At 40.8% G+C, this 19,589-nt stretch overlaps 1 protein-coding gene across 2 annotated transcripts in view; it reads right to left on the minus strand.

Moving 5' to 3' along the window:
* Window positions 1-19,589, minus strand: part of TTC5 (tetratricopeptide repeat domain 5) — a 136,394-nt gene that overhangs the window by 82,699 nt on the left and 34,106 nt on the right. For both annotated transcript variants that reach the window (XM_085618592.1, XM_085618593.1), the window contains exon 3: window positions 5,110-5,321. In XM_085618592.1, coding sequence (XP_085474718.1) covers window positions 5,110-5,321 — 212 coding nt within the window. The remainder of the gene's footprint in view (window positions 1-5,109; window positions 5,322-19,589) is intronic.

The following is a 19,589-nucleotide window of genomic DNA, read 5'->3' on the forward strand; positions in this document are numbered from 1 at the left end:
TTTAAAAAAACTCAGGAGAGTTCCTTAGGCGGAGAATGGGCCTTACAGTCCTGCTTATAAATCTGTCAGTTGTTGCACAGTGAGGTCAGAGGAGGCTTCACATGTGGTGTCAACAAAGTAAACTGTTGCCTTTGTACACTTCCCTCGACTTGTGGTGCTCAATGCCAATCCATCATTAAGCTTCATTCCATTCTCACAGACCCACAGAGAGACTCATGCACCCACTCACAGACCCTCTCAGAGAATCATGCACTCCCTCACACAGACCCACTCAGACACTCATGCACCCAGTCACAGACCCACTCAGACACTAACGCACCCACTCACACAGCCAATTTGAGTCACGGGTTGGATCAAGCGAAATTGGGAAATGGAAGAATTTTACTACAACAATGGCAGCCTACGCCACTTTGATCAGACCAATGATCCAACAGAGACACAGCAGTATGAAGCACATATCAAAAACTGACCAAACAAAAATTAAGTTTACTAAAAACTCAATTTATCACACATTGAGACACCTCCGATATAACCTAATAGACAAAACGCAACTAGAACTGCTACAAAAGCAAAAGGTGCTGCTGAAATGACAAAAATGGGAAGCTAACAGATCCGCAGAGGATGAGCTCTGGGCGAAGTTACATGCCGACACCAAACAGGGTGACAGCTCAAGATTCTGGGGAACAATAAACTGCTTCATTCGTCCTTCACATGAGGGAATCTCTTCCAATATCTCATAAGAAGTTTGGGCGAATCACCTCAGGACTAATTTCCATCAAGACACGAATCCGTGGCTATGGAACCAATTATCAAAATCAATTCAGGATGTGCATCAACTGACACTGTCCGGGTGGCACGTAACTCCATAGACCCTGAAATGCCAGAGGGACACCTACCAATGGACGTAACGTTACATAGCAAAATCAGTACAATGAAGTGGCAAATAGGGAAGGGAAGGAGAGAGGGGGCCCCCTGGTCCTAAAGGAATTCCACTGGTTCTTTACAAAGAAGATGCAAACCTCTGGGCCAATGCGCTCAAACCTCTTTTCACTGAAATAAGGCTACTGAAAACACTCCCACGCTCCTGGAGAGGATCAATAATCTCCCATATCTTCAAGTCAGGTGACAAGTCCTTGCCAAAAAACTATTGGCTAGTGGCACTCCTGGACAACGAGGCAACGTTTTTCACAGGAACACTACTAGAAGAGTGCCAGGCTTGGGCCACAGAGAAATCAGTTATACCAACACACCAGACTGTCTTTGCAAAATCCGTCGGATCATCAACAAACATCCTAGCTATGGCAATGTTAATAGACAAGGCGGTATCAACAAAAATGCCTTTACACCTATGCTTTATTGACTACCGCCTTCGATCACGTAAATCGCAACAGCTTGTGGGCCAAACTGAGGAACTGGGTATTCCACAGCCGCTGCTGAACCTAATAATCAATTTGCACATTGACACATGGGTTCAGATAAAGTTGGGTGATAGATCACTCCTGTCAAGGTGCATACCAACTGAAAAAGGGCTCAAACAGAGATGTGTCTTAGCCCCCACCCTTTTCACCTTGTTTTTATCAGACCTCGTCCAGGCACTAAACATCTGCAATTCACACGCCGCAAGACTAGGAGGCTTAACACTACCATGCCTCTAGGCGGACGACATAGTCCTGATCAGCCACACACAAGTGGGCCTACAACACCTTCAGAACACCGCACAGGCCTATTCCAAAGTCATCGGCCTAACCATCAACCTTGAGAAAACAAGGACCATGACAATCAGCAAAAACCGAAAGAAGCCCTCTGTTTTGGTCTGGGGCAGCACACACATTGAAGCTACATCAGAATATAAATATCTAGGGGTGGTTATAGACCAAGGTGGCCATTTCACTGTCCAGAAAAACAGCATTAGATGCAAAGGCCTCGCCCTAGAAGTCTCATTAAAAGACCTCAATTGCAAACTAAGCGGCCCGTCGATACTGTCTCTGGCACAAGTGGTACACAACAAGCTCTTACCAACAATTGCCAATGGCAGTGAAGCACAGAGGGGAAGGGATGCAAAGGTACTTGACAACACAGTTACAACAGTGTTGTTGGGTCATCCTTGGCTTGCCCAAATATACCTTGCCAGCACAAACCAAGGTAGATTTTGGCATACAGAAACAGTCCTTGGCAAGACAGGTGACGTACATTATCACCTGGGACAAAGTCCGGAAATCCGCACCAGGAACTCTCAATCAATACCTTTGGAAAGAGTTACAACTACAAGCCGCCTCATCCACTTCAAAATATCTTAAAAGCAGCCTGACCAATACAGGGTAAACCAGCTCTGGGACACTCCTACAAATAATATCATATTTAAAAACTGATTTGGAAAACGGTCATGTACCTTTCGTGGATCGAGAATAAGGCTTCTCTTTCAAAAAGGGCTCACGGATGGATGAACCTGAACACCTACACAGTCCCAGTTGCTCAGAACTATTTCGACCTGGGGTACACCAAAGCCACCAAATTAAGTTCCTGAAGCACAGACTTGGCTTGCTACTCTGCATACAGCATCTCCCACATTGGCTAAAGGAAAAAGTGGGTTCTACCTGCTGCCTATGAGGCTCAGCACCAGAAGACCTGCTGCACCTTCTATGTACATGCAAAGACCTGCTGGAAGAACGCAAACAATTACTAAAACACCACTTTAATCAACGAGGGATACGCACTCGGAGACAAGCAGTGCTGGCCTGTTTTGCATCTGGTGACCCACAGCTGAATTGCTGTCAAGGGAAGTTCCTGAGACTGGTGGAAAAAATGCCAGTAGAAAGGACGGGAACCTGACCAAGGACAGTCTCTCTGGAACAACTTCATTTTTATTCACTATGGAGACTGGACTTTGGAAGGGGGCAGCTTACAATTATCACATTAGTCCTGATAAACGCCACCTACAATAAACAAATTATGCTGGGTTGAAATATGTAACCAGCACTTTAATAAGCACTTAAGCACTGTTTGCACTAAGGAGCACTTTGTTTCAGCCTGGCATCAGATGCGATGGGAAGAAGCGGGCTGGAACGGAGATCACTGCTCCTTCCAACATGCGCTAAAGCAAAAACAGTTTGTGTACGATGAGCTACTTCGCTGACGCCATAGTTTTTAGGAAATATGAATGTGTAAATGTCTTTATTATTAATATTATATGTATTAATGAACTTGCCTATTGTTTTATTGTATTGCAACAGTTTTTGATAACAATGCAAATAAACTAAACTTAACCTAACCAGTGATTGTGAGTGTTTTATGAAGGTTTATGAGTGTCAAACATATATATTAAAGTACTACAAAAGTTAAATTAGTATACTTTGTGTACTACTGAGTGATACTATTCTCAACATAACTTTGTGTACTACTGAGTGATACTATTTTGAACATATATAATATGAGTAGCTGTGTGACTGTGTGTATCTGTGTGTGAGTGGGTGTCTGAGTGGCTGTATGGGTGTGTGAGTGAGTGTATGGGTGTATGAGTACCAGTGTAGGTGAGTGACTATTGGTGAGTGTGTGGGTGTCAGTGGTTTTGTGGGTGTGTCAGTGGTTTTGTGGGTGTGTCAGTGGTTGTATGGGTGAGTGAGTGGCTGAGTGGATGTATGGGTAGCGTATGGGTGACAGTGGCTGTATGAGTGGCTGCATGAGAGAGTGCCTGGGTGTGTAATGGGCTGTAAGCGTGAAGGAGTTGTATGGGTGAGTGAGTGTCTGTGTTCAGAGGCTGTATGAGTGAGTGAGTGGCTGTGTGAGTGGGTGCATAGGCGAATAAGGGGGTGTGTGAGTGGTTGTATGGGTGAGTGAGTGGCTCTGTTGAGAGGCTGTATGAATGAGTGAGCGGGGGTGTGAGTGGCTGTATGGCTGAATAAGTGGGTATGTGAGTAGCTGTGTGAGTGACTGTGTAGGTGAGTTAATAGGTGAGTGGCTCCATGAATGAATGAGTGAGTGGGTGTGTAACTTATTGGATGGGTGTTTGAGTGGGTGTATGTGTGGTTTTGTGGGTATGTGAAAGGATGTGTGAGTGGTTCTATGGATAATGTTATCACTGAGGTCATTTGAGATATCATCAGTGATGTCACTGACCATGTCATGAGTGATGAAATATGTGAGGTCATAAGCAGTGCATTGCAGGGGCAAGACTTTTTTGTAGGAAAACAAGTGCAAATATATAGAAAAAACTTGTCTTCAAACCCTAAGGAAGGCTAGAAATGGCCCAATTTCATTTATATTTTCTTTTAAATAATATCTATAATTGTAGGAATATCATCATTATGTTTGAAGTGACTAGGAAATATCACTCCCAAACCTTTTTTTCCAAAAAAGGAAAATAAGACGGAATGCTGGGCAATGGAAGCAGTAGGCAGGCTGCACAAGCAAAGTCAGAAAACTGGCACCCTTTTTACAGTTTCCTTCATGCCCTAAAGATGACAATCAGCTCAGTTCATTTTTAAGTTACAAGATCAGGTGTGAGGATAAGAATCATTGTTTTAATATCTTGTCTCGGGACGATTGCTTATAATTTTGATGAGGATTCCCCTGAAAGAGAACTAGGATTACAAATAAGCAACATTGCCTTCTCTTCCAGGAAAATCCTCATCAGTAGTCAAAATGCACTGAACATAATAGCAAGCTTACCCCAATACATTCTGCAGCAGTTGTGCATCCACTCTTGAGTATGAATCCAAACAATAATGTCTGGTATGGAACTGTACAAAGCAGCTTTACCAACCTCTGAAATGTGCACATTTCTTTTAAGGGTTATTATAGCCGCTCTTATCCCCGTTAAACGGAATTAGGGGAACGTTGGTTCCTGCCCCCCCCCCCACTTCTTTTTTTTTTGCCTTTATCCCCTCCCATTCCAGTTCTTCCCCTTCTCCCCCCCCCCCCACCCCCTCCCCCCCATCAAGGGAACCAATATGGCCAGACTCTGTGTGTTACTCTACAAATGTAATTACACTTGCTATGGCCTATGTATGCTCCCTGATGTAACAACAGTTATATTCTCGAAAACCAACAAAAAGATTTTATACAAAAACGGGCTGCTGGATGGATATGAGACAGCACATTTCTAATACTCACATGGTTGAGTGCACCCAAGAAGCAGGTTCGTGCAGTGGTGATGTCACCTTTTTTCCAGTATACCTCACCAAGTTGGTTCCAGGCATCAACTAATGTTGGGTTGAGCTTCACTGCCTTGGCCAGGGCTTCTTCTGCCTCCTGGCTGTACTCTGGTGTCACATTCAGAGCTTTGCCCTTATGTAGCAAATACAAGGACTTGTTCTTGACACCGTCTAGTAGGGAGAGAAGTGATACTTGAAAATGTGGGATTAAATGCCAATGTTTAACAGGACAAAGGTATATAAATGATATAAGACAATGACACATACAGAAGAGCTCAAACAACCTTTTCAAGTCTGCCTTGCTGTCTTTATCACACAAAAACGTTACTTTGCCATTGGTCTAGTTTTGTGGAATGAAATCTTTAAACAACATATCCATATCTTTTGCATTATTCCAAGAATTGGTGATTGAGTCTCAAGTAGTTTTTAAACCTTTGTAGATAAACCTCTGTGCCTCATCCTTGTGCTAAAGTTACAAACCCAACTGCCAATTGTTTGAAAGGTAATAGAGCCTGAGAAAAAGTTTGAAGTCCGAGTCTCTTGAACGGTGACATCAGGTGTGATAGTTCTGAGGAAGAGAGGTAGTGCGATATAATGTTTTGCCCTCCAGAAATGACAATGAATGCCCATCTTTGAAAAACACTCTCAATCTTGTGAGTTATGTTCAAAAACAGATCCAAAGATTGCAATGAGCAGGCTGATTGCTCTGAAACTTGATTTTGCGAAAGGCCCAAGTACATAAATCATACAATCAACCAGCACAAAGCTTTGAACTGGAAGCTCTGATTGGGGCCAATATAGTTTGGTAGAGTACTGGTGGCTCTTGCATACCTTAGGTGATTCAACGGAATGCGTGCATCTGTAGACTGAACTTTATTTCTTTTCTTAGTATAGTGAAAACGAGGCTGGCTCTGGTACCGTAAACCCAGTTGCATAGTCTTTTCTAGACCCAATTAAGAATAATTTGGCAGTTGTACAATGAGGGTTGAACAGACATTTAGAAATATGTTTGAGTGTATGTAGTTGAAGCCAGCATACCCTAAACTATAGCTGTGATCCAGCAGAGAACAAAACATCTTTATCAAACATAATCTCCTTATGTTTAGTATTTGTGGGCACCAAGTATGATTGGCCAATACTTATGGTACAAGAAGGATCTCTTTACACAACAGCTGTGTCTGAAGAGCCACATGAGAAAGAAACTTGAAAGAGAATCATACAAAACCAGTTCTGAAGCTTCTGACAGTGAATTACATACCCTTGTCTGGAAAATGTGTTCAGCAGTGGGATTCAAACCACTCACTTTATTCCAGTGCCAAATTCTTCATGACCACAGAAGGCAATACGCCACATAGTAATAAAAGAGCAGCTGTGACTAGGGCTGGTGTCTGTCTGACAGCCAGTTTCTCAGGGGACCGACATCACCGGAAGTCAACACTTTCTGTTGGAAGACCTATAGCCAGCCTATGGTGCCTAGTAGCCAGCTTGCCTGCTGAGAGAAGGAATGAGTGTGCTTGGCCCTGCAGGAGGAAAGACTTCCAGGAAGAACGGCCCATGCATTACCAATGAAGGGAACCAAACAGAAAGCGGACAACCAAAAAGAGTACACAATGAGATCTGTGCTGTGAAAAGGTGCTCCCATCAGCAGGTTTAATCACCTTGTGCTGCCGTCACCGATGAGGATGAAAGAACCACATCACAGCCAAGCGTAGAGCGCGTTCACCCCAAGGGCTACCATGGCTATCACTGCAAGAAGATTCAGCATGGAGGCAGCAATTGCCTCTGTGAAGCACATACCGGCAGCCAACTAAAAGCGCCAGGCACTGACACAAAAACCCACCTCCCCTAATTTGTCTTCCACAGTCATCCCGGAAGGCTACTTCTGTGGCCATGCAATCAATAGTCCAAACTGCAAAGGTTGTAGGGTGAGACCAGATTTGCCGGATGCCCGGCACTTTCAAAAGCACCTTGCAGGTAAACTGCAGGGCTTAACCTGTGCTAGGGTATGAGAGACAAGAAGGCGTACATGCTGATCTGCTGTGTCCACTAGAGACTGCTGTTTAATACTAAAGGATTGATAAACTGTTGAACTGTAAACTTAAAACAATGAGAACATTTAAACTACCAGTAACTGACCATGATACTGCCTGAACCCACTTACGGGTGGGAGCAGTAAGAGCAAGAGTCTTGGACCTAGAAGGTAGGAAGATAATTGCCAGGAAGGGAAGAAGTTGTAGTGCCTCATGGACAGAAAAGTGTTTATCAAGTCGCAAAGTGCACTACTTAGAACACTCAGAAATGCTATTGGAAATAGTTAAAATCATTCTGCTGTATACGTTTTTCTTATACAAAAAAGACTGGTGCCACCAATTACAAGGCATTATCATGGGCTCCAGGCTTGTCCCCTAAGCATCTTTATGTGGTGGCATGAGAGGGGTACGACTGGGCTAGGGATGCAAACCAATGGACTAAATACATTCACTTCTGTGGCAAGTAAATAGATGATATTCTAATATTGACCATCACACTAGAGCAGATTACTGCATCCCATGAATATCTCAATGCAATCCATTCAATGTCTCCTTAACGATAAAATATGAGGGTCCAATTTTTGGATCTGTCAGTTTTATATAATTACCTACATGATTTACAGTAAGATGAATAGGGAAACTACAGCTAGTAATAGCCTCTTACATGCTAATAGTGCAAATCCTGCCTTAGTAATTACAAGTATACCATTAGGAGAAATGGTGTTTGGCTCTAATGTGATCACTTTGAGCAAATGTTTTCTGGGAAGTGGATATGAAATTAGTATTCTAGACAAGGTGGAGACTTGAGCTAAAAGATTAGATAGACTTGAGCTAAAATATTAGATAGAAGTAAAACTCTAATAATATCTAAGTGAATTAAAAAAGATGATCCTCCTTTAGCCTTTATAACTTAATACAATATATTACGTGGTGACATTTATAAAATAATCAACAAACGTTACTCACTACTTAAGGAAACTCCTGGACTCCTAAAAATGAGATGAACGAAGATCACATACCACAGAGTACTACAATTAGAAATATAATCTGTGGAGCTTAGAAAGATATTTTACTACAAACACTTATGGGTTAAGTTTGTAATAGTTGCAAAATATGCAAACTGTGTATCAATAAAACCACATAATTGGTTTATAATTCCAAATATAAAAGTAAAATTAGACAATTTATCAACTGTAACACCTCCTTTGCTGTTTATATATTGATCTATAAATGTAACTTGATTTATGGTGGAAGCACAAAAAGACAATTAAAATGTAAATCCAGGAACATATTAGAACCCTTAAGAACCTTGGATATGAGATATTTGCTAACTCTACATTAATTGAAATGTCACAAGGACAACTTTAAATTTAGTTTTTATGGGCAGGAACAAATTAAGAGTAAACACAAGACATGTAGCAAGACAATTATAGTTACGTCATAGTGGAGCTAAGGAGATCAATTGCTTAAGGGCAGTGAAGAAGGGACAGAATAGGAATCATGACCTCCACATTTTATTACAGCAGAACACATAAAAATAATATTTGATTGACCATAGAAGTGTTAACATTATTAAATATGAAAGGTGATGTAGGAGGTACCCTTATTTTGGAAAGGGAATGGGTATTCACATGTAAACAAAACACACTTCCCTTTTCCTTTGACTCTAGAGGGAAAAGATCAATATCTTCAACCCCAATTTTCTGTCCAGTTATATCTGGATCACCCTGGAACCTTTAAGAACAAGCTTTTACAAGGTCTAATCTTGCCAAGTTACCAAATTTACATTTTGATTTGTACACAATGCCCCATAGTTAAAGACAAAACAAGTTCAAAAGGAATGTTCTATTTATCTATTTTATTAATAAGCATAGTAGTTCATCAAAAACATACATTGTACATAATAAAATAATAAATATGATGCCTTTCTCTTGTCACTGCTTCTAGCTTTTCCAATTGTGCTGTTTTGTCCTTATTTGATGTTACTCTGGACCATTATCTTTGGACAAGAGGTGATTCGAGCATGCATCCGTCTTCCTCCCTTTCCAGACTGGATCCAGTCTGGAAAGGGAGCAAGACGGATGCAAGCTAGAAGCAGTGACAAGAGAAAGGCATCATAATTAAATACTGGTGCAAGAGGAACAGAAAAAGTGTCCAGAAATAACATCGAATCAAGAAACCCTTTCCCCAAAAAATTATTTTTGCAAAGTATATTTGAAGGGATTGATGACGTAAGCAAGACAGTGAGAAGTAAATGAAATCGGATGAGAAAGACATACTTATCACTAAGTATTGACCTCTATCTTTTTATCGAGTGATTCTGAAGAAATCATTCTTCTATTGAAGCCAATTAAGAAAGGCCTATAGAGAATTCATTAAGACTGAAACGCCGCGTCAACAGTTTTTTCTTAATTTTATTAATTTTATTATGTACAATGTATGTTTTTAATAAAAAGCGATGAATAATGTTTTTAATAAATTGTGGTAAAATATTTTCATGAAATACTATGCTGATTAATAAAATAGATAAATAGAACATTCCTTTTGAACTTGTTTTGTCTTTACCTATGGGGCATTGTGTACAAATCAAAATGTAAATTTGGTAACTTGGCAAGATTAGACCTTGTAAAAGCTTGTTCTTAAAGGTTCCAGGGTGATCCAGATATAACTGGACAGAAAATTGGGGGTTGAAGATATTGATCTTTTCCCTCTAGAGTTAAAGGGAAAGGGAAGTTTGTTTTGTTTACATATTAACATTATTAAATGACATCAGGGGATAGGATCCAGAAAGGGTGCACTGCTCCGGTCTTCACCACAGTGTACCTTCAACTGAATGTGCCAGGCACAGACCGGGGGTAAGTGTACCTGCTTAGTCTTTCATCTTGCAGGCCTCACTTGGCCTGCATTCAAAGGACTGAGATTTCCCTACAGAAGGGCGCAGTAAGTGACTGCACCCACCTGCAGCAAGGTGTCTGGGGCCTCTATGGGACCTACTTTCCTCACTCCTGAGAGCTGCCCTTAGGGGGCACACTCACTCTGCATCACCTCGTTGTGGTGTGACCCTTTGGTATAACTTTGCTTTTTATGGTATGCTACCAATTATTACGTAATGTTGATGAATTAGTGCGTAGTGGGATGGCACACATTTTGAAATCCATTTAAACATACTACTGAACCGCTATGTTAATTTGTTGTGTTCAATACAAAAGTATCACCAGAATAATAAACACAATATTTCACTGGTGCAATATGGTGGCTGTGTATCACAGTTAGTGCATGGTAATATAGTCTTTTTGATCCTTTATTACAGTTTATTTTTATGGCTGTTGCCAATTTATTTTGTGTTGCTGTTCTGTAAAGCCTAATCATACACCCAAAGTTGGGTCTCATGCACCTGGTAGTATTGACAGTATATGAGCAACACACAAGGATGGAATAATGGTAAAAAAACTGTTAAGCATTTACAAATAACCAAGTTGTCAGAGCTTTTCAGAAAACAAGAAAGCTGATTTCAGAATATAACTCTCGAGGTATTGTGATCCAATTTGAAGTTGCCACAGAGCATGTTCTTCTGCTAATGGTCTTGTACGTTTGCAGAAGGTACCACAAAGAGTATTTGACCACCATGTTTTAGGGCTATTGATGGCTTACATTGACATATCTTTGTGCGCAGCGGTATAGAAAGGGGGTTATGTAGGGCCTTATGGATTGATTAAGCTTTAAAGAGGACCAATTGCTTGACAGAAAGCCAATGCAAGGAAGCAAGGACGTGGACACATAGTTTCCGGCCTTCAAACTTAAAGCTAACTGTGCGACAAAATGTTGAATAAATTGCCATTTATGAACTTGATATCATGGAAGATCGAATGAAATTGAATTGCAATTGTCGAGAAGAAACAAACCAAAAGCATTCAATGCTTGGATTCTCTGCGTGACAGTTAAACAGGAAAGAAATATGCTTTAAAAATTGTAAATGAAAAAGGCAAGAGTTTACTACTGTCTCGGTTTGTTGAGGAAGAGCACTTTCAATTTTCACTCCAAGAGTTTTCACACACAAGAAATGGGAGCAAGAAATGGGAGCAGGCACTGTGCCCAGTTACTCAGATTCTAAATAGAGAAGAAAATTGATAGGAGCAGTATATCATTTTTATTCCAATTCAATTTGAGATGGTGTTAATTCATCCAGTAATAGACAGCAGCTAGACATTTAAAAAAATTAACAGCAATTCGATGACCATCTTCTTGAATATGGACTATAATCTGAGTGTCATCAGAGTAGAGATATGTACCAAAGCCAAAACAACTAAATAGATACCAAATAAATATTGAACAAAAGTGGTGCGAGAATTGAGCCCTGTGAGACCCTTCGCTTGGAGGTTCTACAAGAAGACGTAAATGGTAGCACTGATGCATAATAGATGAGATCAGAAATAAAATATTTAAACGATGCCAGGGCTAAATCTGTAAGGCCACATTGTCATAATCTGGACAACGTTTCATGACACGCAATACTGAATGCCATGAAAGATCCAAAAGGATAACGGGGTGGGGTACTGGAATCTGTACTACAGCATAATTCATCTAGTACAGATAGAATAATAAACTCTGTACTGCAATTCACTCCAAAACCTATTTGTTGTGGGTAGCGGTGATCATTTGACTCCCATATCTGGATAGCTGCTAAAAACAGCTTTCTCAAGCCATGGTGCATCAATAGGTGTAACACTGTTATTGGTGGATTAAGCATAGATTGATGGTGCACACTTTGAAAAACAGTCGCACTGACTACGGATTGCACATTGGTTGTACTTTGGACCATCATTATGCATAACACTTTGATTGTTGGCTCAACCCATGACAAGATGGCCCGTAATTCTGAACAATATTTAAACGTAACTGGTTGTGCAATAGGTTAAATGTGATTGGTTGGCTCAACCCATGACAAGATGGCCCGTTATTCTGAACAATATTTAAACGTAACTGGTTGTGCAATAGGTTAAATGTGATTGGTGCCCTACTGATTTAAAATGTTTTTAATGTATATGGCGGTGTTGTATGAAATGGGGGTGATGCACATTAAATAATAGTTGTACTTACATATCATCAGTTGTGAGCTGAAGTGTGTGAAAGCTCCTTAAGGTTTTTCTAATTTATAAATCCTTGATGTATTTATTGGATTTATATGAGAAGGACAAGACCGTGATATAAGATGAAGTTATTCTTCAGTCATGACATGGCTGTATTAAGAAAATGTAGGCTATATTGTGATTCAATGCTGCATCAACAGGATTTTGCAGATCTCACAAAATTTAAGTCTACAAATGATGAATCAATATTGTGTACATTTAAATTGTCATGTACATCTGATATCACTGCTGTGGAGTTTGTGACTGAGTGGATACTTGCAAATTAAATGTGAGTGCAAATAAGTTTGAGAAGTACCATTTTATCTAATACAGGTGTCACATTTTGGGATAGATATTTAGAGCCAGATATGGTTGTGTTAGTTTTTAGGTTGAGCCTGGGCAGCACATGCGCTGTTCTGCGAGGCATGCTGTATTGAGGTAGGGACTTGAAGCTGCACCCACTCTCAGCCCATATTTTTCACTGGATTGCGTCACTGTCCACTGTAAATTGTGGCTGTTCATTGGTCAATAGGCTTAGTAGTCCCTCCTTAGTACTGCCTTGTCTAATTTTGTAACCTCCCATGGCGACACCCCCTTTTACGTGTGTTGTAACTCGGTATGATTTAATTACAGCCTCCAAGCACTATTTTCTCACATCGCTTTGTCCTGCCTGCTGTTACAGGTAGGACAAGCTATTACCTAACGCTTTATTTATTTTTTATAGCACGAGCGCTGAACGCATTAGGCAAATAAATGCACCGAATGTGTGAGGCAACTGCCAGTACAGTGCATCATGGGTAGGAAAAGCACCTGAACTCTTTAAGAGACAGGACACTTTTTCCTACTGTTTAACGTAAGCCTATCAGGCTGCATTTTTATCATCATTATCATACATTTTCACACCTTTCTTGCAAATCAGATGCTGCAATTCAGTCTTTAAACTGCTCATTAGGGTTCATCAGTTTATTTCCAGGAAAACTTTTAACCTCTGATAGGTGCGTCTCATCATAAGGACAGATGGACACAGACACCCTGTGTGACATTTGACTGCACAATTCATCTATGAAACGTGCCCTGGGGTACACAAACACAGTGGGAAATTAGTCTAACATTTATAACTGTCAATGTATATTCTACAATGCAGAACAGAGATTGACAGGTGACTATACATGACCAGCCAGGTTAGAAGAGTAACATGCAAATAATATGCTTACAAATTCATAGGCTTCAGCAGCGAGTGGTGCTTTGAGGAACATTGGGACGACCAAGAATCCATCCATTAGCCCTAAGATGCTGCTACAAAAAAGCCTGAGAAAACAACAGAACATACAGGGAGGCAAACACACCAACAGAAGAAGGCAAGGCAAAGAGGAAATTAGCGGATAAGCGAATGAAAACAACAAGGGAGATCACAATAAACATAGGGATGGATACAAGTGCAAACAAGTAAATGTACGGACAGCCAATGCAACTAATGACACGATGGCAGATGAAGGCCATGAGCCCATTATTAACAGTGATGTGGCCTTAACCAAGGAAGTGAGTGAGTGATCTTCCAATTAGTGTCTCTTATTCACATTCATCTGAGTTTCATTGACTTGTCTTTCATGTTTCCCAACCCTTGTGTACTCTAGGCTGCTTGAGTTTGCCCAGAATGCTGATACCATTCTGACCTTCCACACCACATCTCCTGAATGCAACACAAGCATCCCAGATGCATTTCCACCTAATTGGACATCAAAAGTAAGGCGCAGCTTCATTCTGAGAGAGCCAGGGATGCACATCTAGATACACCAGTGCCACTTAGGAAGGTTCATTTAGGTGGCAACAAGGTCAAAATTAATCGGAACACTTGTAATTACTCTGGGACCACTCCATTCTATCAGGCATCCCTCATTTCACTTTTTCTGAAATTGCTTCAATGGAGATGTAGCTCCTGTGACATTTCACTCGGCCCCAGTTTCCATCACTGCCAAGAGCATGAGCACGGTTTGCTTCGAAGGCACAGTTCCTAATGTCTCAAGAAAAGAATGCTGGATTGTCTTAGCTAAAAAGAAGCTTCATATGTCAACATTCTTAACAACTGGCAGCTGATCTGCTGTCAGGCCGGATTGTGTGCAAAATACTGCACAAACCTGCTCAGGTAGCTACACTTAATGGGCTTAGAATCAAGAGAGATAAGGAAATTCCAGCTGAGTCACTATTCCTCAATCTGATGCACAGCATCAGATACAGTTGACCATTTGATGCTTAACCACCTTCCCGCAGCCAACATGGCCACCTGAGCCAGAAACTGGTTCATACTTTTTTGGAGGCCTACAATCAGATGGTCTCACTTCCTCCCCCATTTTGTTTGATCGAAATCGAGCGGTCCTTCGCAGAGGTCCACTACCATTCTCCTACATTTGTTACCATCGTGAACAATCTCTGTGAGAGCAGATTAGTTCCACTGATCTTAAGGCTTGTAAGTACACAAACGAAATTCAAACATGCGGAGATTCCATTAGGGGGTTTACTATTTCTATCAATTAAGTAAGGAACTGCCTGAGTGAGATAAAGGTATGTATGACTAACAACTTCCTTATGTTAAACAGCAATAAGATGTAGATATTTGTGGCGGAAGGTTATAAAGCATAATGGACCACTAAGCTGTGGCCCAATGAGTTACTTACCCTTTAACTAAGGCTTAGACTTCTGAGTCTTCAAAATGACCAGGAACTCTCCTTCGATGCCAGAGTCCAGAATGTGTGGTTGAATGGTTTTCTACAATTGAAGTTTGGGAGGCAGATCATTGGCTCATTCCACTGGGCAATCATGCTGTGATTGTGGGAGCCTGTGTGCTCCACATGTTGATTGCAACAATGCCGTAACCCTGGTCTCTTAATTCCAACAGCTTCAGAACATGGCCTTTAGGCTTGTCTGTACTATTCAAACGTTTGACCCAATTATCCCTGCTCATTGCTCTGGCCTCCAGAGGAGCAGCCTCTTCAGTTTAAGGCCTTCTGTTTTATTGACGTGCCTTCTACAGCTTAATTCCTTTCACGCAATCTGAACTTTTAGGTGCCAAGCATGTATTTACTTTCTGGCTCATTGCTGATACTAAGTATTCCACCATTTAAGGGTGTCCATTGTGTGAATGTGTGGTGGGGGAAGATAATTGGCGCATTCTGAGTGGTGATCCCCAAGCTTTAGAAAAGCCTACTGTTAGATATTTGAGGTTTGTCTAATTTTGTTCAGTTCAATGGGCATTTTGTTTTGTTCGTTTTGTCATTCTTGGTCTGGCTGCACCGTAGCAGTTCATCTAGAGTTCCCGCCTAACAACAAGTTACAATTCAGTGAACATGTGCTTTACCAATGCATAAAACAAATAATTAATGCATCTAAATGAATACGAGTTGCAATGACTTGACTTTGAAATTTAACTTAGTGAGGTTCCACATCCCTTCATAAGACAGGATTGAGTAGGGAGGCTGGCTAGGACAGTCAATTAGGTCTCCAGCATGGGCATTATCAGTACAATCACATATTTTGCTGCACTGCAACCCATGACACTGAAAGGATTAAACATTAAAATGTCCTAGGGAGATTCTGAAACATTTAATTAGAATAGCACTGATGCAGGCAGAGAAACCAAGGTACATTTAAAGGTTTCTAACAAGACACAGTGGATTTTGCACATCTCTTGAAAATAAATTTTACTTTGCAAATAGGCACACCTGGCTGATCAGAAACAAATCTTATTCAGTGGCGCATGGTGGAGAATCGAAAACATCTCAAAGGAGGTTGCTCAGTAACCACCAGCTGCGTTGTATGGTTTGACTCCTCAAACGGCATGTTAAAAAGGGGGCTGTTGGAGAGCTATGTAAACCAAAGCAGAGTCTAGACTGCTCTCTAAAATTCACCCAAAGGTGCCGTATTTTAAAACCCTCAAAATTCCAGCAAGCCAACTGGTTCATATGTAGGTAATTGAAATATGGTGATAAGACTCCAGATCCAGTGTTAAACCCATTTGGGCCATGGCTGTGCCTGTCATATGCTCTCAATGCCTAGAGTGGCCTCTAGGTCAGCCACTGTACCAGGGCATTATCTTTCCACACCTCTGAGTTTGGCCATTTCTTACCCTCCTACTGAATGCACCACATGCTCCCTATCTTTTAGCCCTTAATCAGGCCCCCACTCACCTTGGCCAAAAATGCTGCCAGCCTTTATGTCATGGCTCTCTATATCCCGGGTGCCACACTCTCCTTCTGCATCAGCGGTGGTGTCTTGCCTATATTTTGTGGGGTGTGTCTGACCCCTTATTCCACCTCCATGTGTGCCCCTTCTCCACTATCTACAGGCTATGTGGCACACTCATGCCATATCTTTTGGACTTCTCTGGATAAGGTCCTTGACTTTGTTCCTCTGTTTGTTTAGGTAATACATTGTCATGGAGCTGTCCACTTGACTAAAACAATTAAAGGCTTTCAGAGCTACAGGGACTACTCTGAGTTTCAACATTTGTATGTGTTGTAACCTCTCCAGTCGAAACCATGTACCCCAAACCTACAAGACTGCAAGATAAGCACCCCAGCCTACCATGGAGACGTCTGTAACAACTGTTTGTTTTGGAATTGGCTGCTAAAAAGAGATACTGTTCATGATTTTGCTTAGATTCAGCGACCAGAGGAAGGATTGTAGTGCTTTAGCCAATAGCGTCAGTTTATCTTCCCAGCGATCTCTAATGCAATGGCCCTCCAGGCATTCTTGCATGAGTCTCAAGTGCAGCCTTGAATGAGGGGCTATTGTGATGCAAGAGGTCACTGAACCCAGCAGAGGTAATATTCTTCTGCACAGATAGGTTTTTGATGGAGGATATTAGATTTCATTTCCAGTGGATGGATAATAATCTCACATTTGAAGGAAATACTTTTGCAAAACGTAAGTCTATGATTGATCTTAGATACCGAATCCTTGTGTAGGAACTGGCTGGGGCGTCGCCAAGTTCACTTGAAGAAACAGGTCTACTAGGACTTTTAATGCCATTTTGTAGTTGTGAAGAACTCTGTCTTCTAAAGGCCATTCCTCTACATAATTATCTAGACAAGAGAAGATGGATATTCCTTTCGAGCAGAGATGAGAAATAATGCCATACATTTAGAGATCAGCGTTGGTAAAAAACTTCGGACTGAACGGCAGCACTTTAAATTGCAAATGTTTTTTCTGAACCTGATACTTCCTATTTTCTGTAAAAGTATGCATTCTTGAGATCTAATAAACCCAATGGGACCTACTGTAGTACTACAAAACATACTACAAAATGATACTCACAAACCTATGAGCGAAGTTAAACCTCCGCCTCGTCCCTCTTTTTATGAGTGGTGATCTCAACCCTAGTGTGTAGACTCCACCCAGGTAAGTATCAGTTTTAATAATTGGAATATTGAGGAGTAGGGAGGGGTTAGCAACTCAGGGAGTATTCAGTGTCTTGTTATGTATTGTATATTTCTGTTCACATTTTGAGGACTGCGTCGTCTGCACTAACAAATCTTTGCAAAGAATGTTGTGGTTTATGAGAAGTGAATTGTTCCCAGATAACAAATCTACCTCTATACAAACAAGTAGGGGTTCTGTACTTTTTTTCTGACTATTTGAACATAGTCCACATACACTTGTTTTAAAATAGATCGACGTGTAACATAAATGAGTCCCACAGGACTATTGTTTAATTATATTACAATTACCCTAGATCTCATGGGCATAAAGGGTTGTCCTTTTTCTGTTTACAAACACACACTTTATCATATAGGCAAATTTGTCTCTTGGTCATTTTGTATGATTTGTGGTGTACATTTAGTACTTCAGGCCTATTTAGTAATCATATGCAGAATGGTCACAAACAGCACTAGAGCATGAACTAACCACCAGTCTTGTTTGTTGGTAGCAATGCTTATAAGAAGTGTCATCAAATTCTGGGCTTAAGATCTAGACAGTTGCAGCACTATTATTAATGATGCTGCAGTTGTTGGGAAAACCAGGTCCTTTGCTCCCTACAACACCAGATGTCACAGCAATACATAAAACCCAGATGGCATGCAATACATATTGTACAACACAAACTCCCACTTAGCAGGAAATTATAATTGTGACACATATAGACTGTGAAGCTGCATGGAGAGTTTATTGTATGGAATAATAATCATATGGATTAAAAAGACATGGTTCAGGTGAGGAGTTCACAAAATTATATCACAAAAATCAAGGACAAATAGGTAGTAAAGGAAATCAAGAATTTTCCTTTAAAGGGGATTTTGCCGCTATTCCCAGACTCCGAGGGAGGGACTCCCCCCCCCCCCAACTGGCCATGTAGAAGGAGTGAGTCTATTGGTATCAATCCCTACTGCTGCCACCTCTGGTAGAAGAGGACGATAATTGTGTGTCTGTTAACCTTAATAGTGGCCATGCCATGGTTAAGCACCTTCAGCCATTAATAGTGGTTTTACATAAAGAGGAGGGGCGGTCAGAGAGTGCCACATGCTTTGGGCTGCCCAGCAGCTGTGCATGTAATATTAGCTGGTTTTAGTTTCAGTGGAATCTGACTACTCCATCTGCTTCCTCTCCTTGAATTTTAGATGGCACCTGCTAGGCTTGGCTGAAATTTAAATGTCAGGGAAGTTTTAGTAATATAAAGAAGTTAGCATTATACATTTTATATGAAATTCCGCCATTATGCCACATTGCGTAATTATGCGCTGTTCACTGCAACATTTAACTACGAGCGCTTGGGAATAATATGAACGGCCAGAATGTGAATGGCTGTTGCTCGTGCCTCTTATGTTTTTTAAGCTTTTTTTATTTAACCAAAAATGTTTCCGTGCCTCAAAAATTGAAGAGAGGATGCCCTTCACGCTACAATATAGCACTAAATGATAGATTCACATTTCGTGTAATTGTGCACAATTGTCCACAAATTTTGCATAGTTATGCAAAACCAAGATATGCAAATTTTGCATACCCTCATGTTTGCCACTGCCTGGGTTGGCGGATGCTGCTCTCTCTATAACAGATGGCGACTGTCAGCTTCTTAAATTATATTGTAGATACAACATCTGTTCACTGTGGACACATTTTGAAATAATATTCAATCATATGCAGATGCAAAATAGATCCCAAAACAAGTTTCAGACCAATCAAACAATAGAGATATTCAATACATTTATTATATAAGTATATAGATTTAAGTGGTGCTCTGATCGGTGAACAAACGTGAAAAAGTGACCTGTATACATACAAAGACAAATGAC

This window comes from Triturus cristatus, chromosome 7 (assembly GCF_964204655.1).
Source record: "Triturus cristatus chromosome 7, aTriCri1.1, whole genome shotgun sequence".
In the NCBI taxonomy this organism is placed as follows: domain Eukaryota; kingdom Metazoa; phylum Chordata; class Amphibia; order Caudata; family Salamandridae; genus Triturus; species Triturus cristatus.